Source organism: Benincasa hispida, chromosome 6 (assembly GCF_009727055.1).
Source record: "Benincasa hispida cultivar B227 chromosome 6, ASM972705v1, whole genome shotgun sequence".
In the NCBI taxonomy this organism is placed as follows: Eukaryota; Viridiplantae; Streptophyta; class Magnoliopsida; order Cucurbitales; family Cucurbitaceae; genus Benincasa; species Benincasa hispida.
Window position 1 is genome coordinate 20,822,046 of NC_052354.1, and position 8,212 is coordinate 20,830,257.

General features: G+C 38.7%; 1 protein-coding gene across 1 annotated transcript; it reads left to right on the forward strand.

The window, feature by feature from the left end:
• The first annotated feature begins 3,921 nt into the window (after positions 1-3,921).
• LOC120079151 lies at positions 3,922-6,857 on the forward strand. Its single transcript, XM_039033327.1, has 4 exons — positions 3,922-4,112; positions 4,304-4,441; positions 4,552-4,720; positions 6,576-6,857. The coding sequence occupies exons 1-4, from the start codon at positions 3,922-3,924 to the stop codon at positions 6,855-6,857; spliced, it is 780 nt and encodes a 259-aa protein (XP_038889255.1).
• Positions 6,858-8,212: the final 1,355 nt, after the last annotated feature.

Here is an 8,212-nt window from a genome sequence, read left to right on the forward strand (position 1 = left end):
ATACATAGAGACGAAAGAAATTCTGAGCAGAAAACTTTGTTAAAAAACCTTCCCATTCAGCCATAGAAATACCTTAGCAAGAACTTAGGATTCCTATGGAAGAAAAAGAGGGATACCATTGTTTGATAATTCGAGTGATATGCAGTCGCCGGTAGAGTTAGAGGGAGTAAGACATTGCACATCACGACTTGATTCTCTAACCCTTTCTCTTTTAAAGTGTATTTGCATTGTAATTTTGACTTTGACAAATTCAAACATTACAATATGAATACATATTCATATTATCCGTTTTTTATCTTATCCATCACCATCATGCATAGCTAAATTGTCTAATGGGTTGAGAAGTATGTAGCTAACACTGCTAAGCAACAAGAGAATTTGCGATCAACTTGTTTTATGTATGCTTATATGCGTTACTTGAATAAATTGAAAGATTGTTTTAAGTAAAATTAATCTGAGTTTGAAAGAATTTAGATTTGGAACTCATAAAACAAGAGGAGCTATTCCTTAGAAATAAGTATACCTTCTGTACATTGCACTCATCGCATGCATCTTAGAGATAAGATAATGTGGCCGGATACACTGAAAAGTGATGATCGTAAAATTGAGTGCATCACTTGAATGCATAATCCATTTAGTTGCTTAGGAAGTGTTAATGAAAATTCTTCTCAACCCTATCATCGCATATGTATCACCAACAACCATAATCCATTCTGTTTCACTTGGGCATAATTTTCATCGCATAGATTTTAAAATTAGAATAACACCTTCAATCAACCCTTTGTTTGAACATTTCAATTTGCATTAAGATCATATTTTTAGTTTCACCACATATATACAAGCAATCCTTGAGTTCGACCCTAGACTTACCAAGACTCTGGTTGAATTTGCACTAGGGTTCCACCAGATAAAACAAAGCATTTTAACTTCATAGATCTTACTCATTTCATCGCATGTTATGAACGCGTCAAGTTTTTGGCATCGTTGTCGAGGATTGCAGTAATTAAATGTGCTAAGACTATTCTTATTGATCTTTGCAGACCTCGACCTTCTAGAGTATTGAGCCTTGATTGCGAGAAAGGTGCAAGCGCTATATGAGCAAAAGAAATACTCCTGAGCTTATACGACCCAGAAATAGAGAGGCCTTTTCACAGAAGATAGAGAGCCAATAGAAGAAGGCAACAAAGCAAAGATCGTAGGATGGCCAGACAATAGAACCACCTAGAGGAATTACAAGTGGAGAATAATCATGATGAAGCACTTGCTAACCCAATTTTGTTGGCAAACGATCGCAATAGACCAATTAGGGACTATGTGTCATCCAACTTATATGATTTCACTCAAGGAATCATGCGATTAGCCTTGGATGGAATAAGATTCGAAATGAAGCCTATAATACTTCAAATGATTTATATGGCAGGTCAATTTGGGAAGACGCAGTGAAGATCCCCACATCAATCTGAGGAGTTGTATCAAAATATGCAACACCTTTGTATTTCCAAACATCATACCAGAGGAAGTACGACTCACCTTATTCCCATTTTCACTATGTGATGAAGCTAGAAAATGGGCATACTCATTTCAACCAGGAGAAATAATTTCTTGGGAACAAGTAGTAAAGAAGTTGATGAAAAAGTATTTCCTGCCAATGGAAAATGCAAAGAGAAGAAGGCTGATTACAAACTTTCAGCAGGAAGAATCCAAAACGCTCAGTGATGTGTGGGCAAGATTCAAAAGATTAGTTAGGGATTGTCCGGATAACGAACTTCCCGACTGTCTCTAGATGGAAATCTTTTATTATGGTTTGGATTAGGATCACAGACTGCCATGAATGCTGCTGCAGCAGGAAGACTACTGCACAAGACATATATTGAGGCTAAGAATATTCTGGATCGAATCTCGAAGAATCACGAAGATTGGCAAGAAAATGAATACGGATCAAGAACGAACAAAAGTCAGAGTAATGATGTTATCACATCTCTACAAACATAAGTAAGTGCAATGACGAATTTGTTGCAGGCAATGAATATAGCCAAGATCGACGCGAGAGGTGGACAAGTGAATGTGATTGCTCAGATAAACAACGGAAGTTGTGTTTTCGTTAGGAGCATCATTCCTTTTAGGAGTGCCTATGCAATCCACAATCTATTTACTTCATTAAAAACAATCCTTTTTCCAACACTTACAATTATGATTGGAGAAATCATCCCAATTTCTCTTGGGGTGGTAATCAACAACAAGCACAAGCTAGCTCTCACTATGCCCATAGAGATGGACCACCAGGGTTCCATCAAAGATTGAATGGATATTAGCAAACAGTTAGTTCATCGCAAGCATCAACATCATCGTCCTTAGAAAACTCACTAAAAGAATATATACAAAAAAAAATGAAATAGTGCTTCAAAACCAAGAAACATCCATTCGGAATCTTGGAGTACAATTGGGACAGATCGTAGGCGAACTGAAAAATAGGCCACAAGGAGCACTTCCATGCACCACAAAGATTCCTCGCAACATGAGGGATAAAAGCAAGGAACAATATCAGGCGGTGGCATTACGAAGTGGACGCATAACAACAAAGGCTGTAGAAAAAGAAATCGCACAAAGAGTCTAAAAATCAACAAGACAAAGAGCATGCGTCTGAAGAAAACATTCTCAAAGAAGTACAAGGATCAAGAGAGATAACCTCAACAACTTCTACAACATCAACACCATAGGAGGTGCAATTTCCTCCATTTCCACAAAGGCTAAAAAAAAGAAAAGCAATGAAAGTCAACGTCAATGCTTCCTTGGAATATTGAAGCAGCTGCACGTCAACATCTCTTTCGTTGAAGCAATAGAGCAAATGTCTATCTATGCTAAGTTCTTAAAGGATATTATATCCAAGAAAAGAAGTATAGGTAAGTACGAGATAGTGGCTCTAACACAAGACAACAACATGATAATTCCCCAAAGATACGAGACCCTGGGAGTTTTGTAATACCTTGTTCAATTGGAGGGATTTATATTGAGTATACTCTATGCGATCTAGAGGCAAACATAAATCTGATGCCCTTGTCAATCTTAAAACAATTGGAGATCAGAGAGCTTTCTCCCACCTCAGTGACCCTCCAGTTAGCAAATTGATCGCATGTGCATCCGGAAGGGAAGTTAGAAGATATGTTGGTTAAAGTGGATAAATTCATCCTCCTTGCAAACTTCATCATACTTGATTATGAAGCCGATAAAGATGTCCCTGTTATCTTGGGATGGCCATTCCTCTCCACTGGAAGAGCCTAGATCGATGTGCATAAAGGAGAAATTGCAATGCATGCCAAAAGCTGAAGTTCAACATCATTAAGGCGATGAGCTTCCCAGATGAAGTAAAATCATGCGATACAGACGAGGAGTGCCCTTGCAGCTTTGACTGAGAAACAGATGAAGAGTCAGGATCAAAGGATGAAATCAACGCTTCAGTTGAATCATGTTATGTGATGATAGAAAAATAGGAAAATTGTGAATCATTGAACATGGAGAAAGAACAAGGCTTAAACAAATCCTCACTAGAAAAACCTCTAGTCCTGGAGTTGAAGGTGTTACCTGTCCATTTGAAATATGCTTTCCTTGGACAGAATGAGATCTAACCGATTATCATATTATTCGCACTTTCCAAAGAAAAGAAGCAACCCTACTTGATGAAGTATTGAAAAAGTACATTAAAGTAATAGGGTGGACTCTTATTGACGTTAAGGGTATAAGTCCACTAACTTGCACAAAATCAGATTGGAAAAAAGTCAGAAAGGCTCTGTTGAACCTCAACGCAGGTTGAACCCTACGATGAAAGAGGTTGTCAAAAAGAAAATCATTAAATGGTTAGATGCAGAAATTATTTTCCCCATCTCAGATAATACATGGGTGAGCCGTGTCTCAAAGAAAGAGGTAATGACAGTTGTACCCAACAAGAACAACGAGCTAATACTGATGCGTACAGTTACCAGTTGGAGAATCTGGATGGATTACTGGAAACTCAACGCTGCGACCAAAAAGGATCACTTCCCCTTGCTCTTTATTAACCAAATGCTGGATAGGTTGGCGGGGAATGACTTCTTTTGTTTTTTGGACAGATACACGAGGTATTATCAAATTATGATCGCACCCGAGGATCAAGAGAAAACAACATTTACATGCCCATATGGGATGTTTACTTTTTGAAGCATGCCTTTCAGATTATGCAACGCCCCTAGCACATTTCAAAGGTGCATGATGGTTATCTTTTCAGATTACCTTGAGGATTTCGTTGGAATATTTATGAACGATTTCTCAGTTTGTGGAAGAATGTAGTATGCTTGGAAAATCTGGAGAAGATCCTAAAGAGGTATGATGACACAAATCTGGTTCTTAGTTGGGAGAAGTGTCACGTCATGGTGACCGAGGGAATTGTTCTTGGACACAAGGTTTCCAAGTTTGGCCTAGAGGTTGATAGAGAAAAGATTGAGGCCATTAAAAAGCTACCACCTCTTACAAATATGAAGACCTTGAAAAGTTTTTAGGACATGTTGGGTTCTATTGAAGATTTGTCAAGGATTTCTCAAAAATTGGTAGGCCACTGAACATGCTGCTACCTTTCGACTTCAACACGAATTGCCTGATTGCATTTGAAAAATTGAAGAATGCACTTGTTTCAGCTCCAGTTCTAATCTCGCCTGATTGGATAAAACCATTTGAGCTTATGTTGATGCCAGTGAATATGAAATGAGAGCAACTTTGACTCAACGAATAGAAAAGATCCTTCACCCCATCGCATACGCAAGTTAGACTCTTAATAGCACCTAGAAGAATTATACAACCACTGAAAAAGAGTTACTGGCGATGGTTTTTGATAACGGGTAGAAATGCACGTTATCATAGTGCTAAGTTCTTAAACAATATTGGATTGTGTTGATGAAATATGTTAAATTGCGTCCATTAAGCATAAATTCTATAATATTGCGATCGCATGCATTCAGCGCATTAGAACTATTGATTTTTGTATTTTTGTGCAGAATATGCATTAATGTAATGCAAAGATTGCGATCATAGAAATTCATTGGTCGAGCGCAACTTCATCACAAGACTTTGCGTTGATCGTGTTCGCAAACATTCGTCCGAGAAGGATTGCCGCAACTTGGTCAGCGCAACATGGTGGGCGCATCTGGGTGAAAGGCTAATTAAGAGCGATGGGACAAAAAGCTGATGACAGTCGAATCCAAATTAAGTTGACAGCCGATAACGGTCACAAAGTACATTCAGCTTCATCGGTAACAATTATCCGGCGCATCACTTAGGAATTAAAGCTGTCCCATCTGTACAACTGGGAGAGAAAAGCCGCCTTTCACCATGGATGCCCTATAAATACCAAGTGCATTCTTCAGAAAAGGGGTTCACCATTTTACAATTTTTTGTTCCAGTTCGCACGTCTTCGTTTTTAGTTTTCTTTCATTTTAAGGCGGACGCGAGGGAGAAGGTTGTGCCGGTAGATCGTTCCGGTAAGCTTAAGAGAGCGTAGGAAGCTTCAAAGACAGGGAGAGGGCCGATGCCTGCGAAAGCGGGAATATCTTTAGATCAGAATAGAGATTCTAGTGTAAAAAGCCTTGGGCAGCAAGGAATTGCTACCAGGCTCTTTACCTTAATCTTCCATTAGAATTTTGTACTAAACTCATTTATAGAATGTAATTTCTTTCTCTATATCTGTTCACTCTCTGTGATTCACGCACGAGTAGCTAAATAAGTTGAATCGGTTGGGAAGCATTTAGCTAGCACAACTAGGGAATCTTCATTCTTTGCGATTATCTTGTTTATGTATGCTTCATTCGTCCATTAGAGATACTCGGGAGGGTAGTCTAAGAACAGGATCTAGACTTGGGAAGGTCAGGTTAAAATCTAGGTTTGGAAGAACTAGATTAGAACGCATAAACAAGAGATAGGCGCTTAGGAATGAGCATTATTTGTTATCAACGCATCGCATGCATCCTAGAGATAGGATACGATTGTATGCGGTCGGTCACCTTACTTTCATGCATTTTGCATCATCGCATAGGACAAAAGTAGAGACTTAGGAATAAGCTCTATGGACATTTTGCATGCAACACATGCGTCCTAGATTTATGAGCATCGCATTTACATTGGAAAATGACTTGTTGTGCATAGTAGTAACATGATCGCATAGTCCGACGCATTCCCAAGTAACGTTAGCTAAAGATCTTCTTAACCCATTCATCGCATACTCATTGCATCTATCAACGCAACTTTCGTTTCTCAAATCTGCCACATTTATTTATTTCTTTTTCGTCAACACAAACAACAAACCAAACACTTCATTTATTTACCCGGTTACCACAGTTTTCACCAAAATTACCAATGCAATCTATTTTCACAAGTCCCTGTGTTCAACCCTAGACTTACCAGGAAACTTAGGGGAATTTACACTTGAATTCCGCTGGGAAAACTTGAGTACACAACGCAATTCCATCAACGCATATCATCCATATTTCCATTCAATAAAACAACGCATCAATTTTTTCCATGGAAAAATTTTGACATTATCTACTGGATTGAAGGTCATCATTCACATAGATCATTCTGCTATCAAATACTCAATGACAAAGAAGGATACGAAGCCAAGATTGATCAGATGGGTTCTACTGCTTCAGGAGTTTGACACAGAGATAATAGACAGAAAAGAGCCAGAGAATAAAGTCGCAGATCATCTATCACGACTTGAAAATCATGAAAATGATCCCATGCAACCCTCTGTAAACGCCTCATTCCCTGATGAAATGCTGTTAAAGATCGATGAGTACTTGCCTTGGTACGCGGACATTTTCAATTTCCTAGTTTGAAAACAATTTCCCAAAGAATATACCTCTCAACAAAAGACAAGGCTCATGTACGACTGTAAATTCTATTATTGGGACGAGCCCAACTTGTACAAAAGAGGTCGTGACCAAATATTGAGACAATGCTTTCTAGAGACGAAATTTCAATGCATCCTCTATCAATGTCATGAATCACCCTATGTGGGCATTTCGGAAGTCAGCGCACAGCTGCAAAGGTCTTGTAGAGCAGATACTAATGGCTCAACTTATTTAAGGGTGCACGTGAATATGTCATGAAGTGCAACAGGTGCCAACGCACCAGGAACATTTCAGAAAAAATGAAATGCCAATGAATGGTATTCTAGAGTTGGAATTATTTTATGTTTGGGGGATCGATTTTATGGGGACATTTCCGCCATCTAATGGCCAAAACTATATCTTGTTAGCTGTTGACTATATATTCAAATGGGTGGAGGCAATTTCCTGTGCCTCAAATGATGCGATCACGGTCTCAAAATTATTGCAGAAAAACATCTTCACTCGCTTTGGCACTTTATGTGCTATTATAAGTGATGAAGGCACACATTTCATCAATCACATCGTTAGCAAAATTCTTATCAAATACAACGTTCACCACAAAATAGCCTCAACATATCACCCCAGACAAATGGTCAGACTGAGATATCAAACAGGGAAATGAAATCAGTGTTGGAAAAAGTTGTCAACCTGGCGCGTAAAGATTGAGCTCAAAGACTAGATGAAGCATTATGGGCATACTGCACTGCATACAAAACTCCTATAGAAATGTCCCCATACACTCTAATCTTCGGCAAAGCATGGCACTTGCCGTTGGAACTTGAACACAAAGAATTTTGGGTTATGAAAAAACTTAACTTTGACTTGAAGGCCGCAGGAGAGGCGAGGAAGCTTCAGCTATTGGAATTAGATGAATGGAGGCTGCAGGCATATGAGAATGCCAAAATCTACAAGGAACAAACAAAACGTTGGCATGATCAACGCATTCGTAAGAGATAATTTGAAATTGGCCAAAAAGTCCTATTGTTTAACTCTCAACTGCATCTTTTTCCAGGAAAACTGAAATCGCAATGGTCAGGACCATTCATCATCAAAGAAGTCTACCTGCATGGAGCGGTAGAATTAATTAGTGAAGATGGGACCCACACATTCAAAGTGAATGGAAAAAGGATCAAGCCTTACTATGGAAGGGATTTCAATCGTAAAAAGATCTCCATCGACTTGGGAAAGCTCAAATGATGCGGTACAAGGAGTCCCTGCGCCATAAAGTAATATCCGTTATGAGATGCATCACATCTTTTTATTTTGTGTATCCTTTTATACTTCTGCTCTTTTCATTTAAT

Coding starts and splice junctions, on each gene's coding strand:
- LOC120079151 (XM_039033327.1), top strand. CDS start 3,922: ATGACAGTTGTACCCAACAAGAACAACGAGCTAATACTGATGCGTACA. Junction 4,113..4,303: donor TTTTTGGACAGATACACGAG/GTATTATCAAAT, acceptor ACGATTTCTCAG/TTTGTGGAAGAATGTAGTAT. Junction 4,442..4,551: donor CTTGGACACAAGGTTTCCAA/GTTTGGCCTAGA, acceptor GTTCTATTGAAG/ATTTGTCAAGGATTTCTCAA.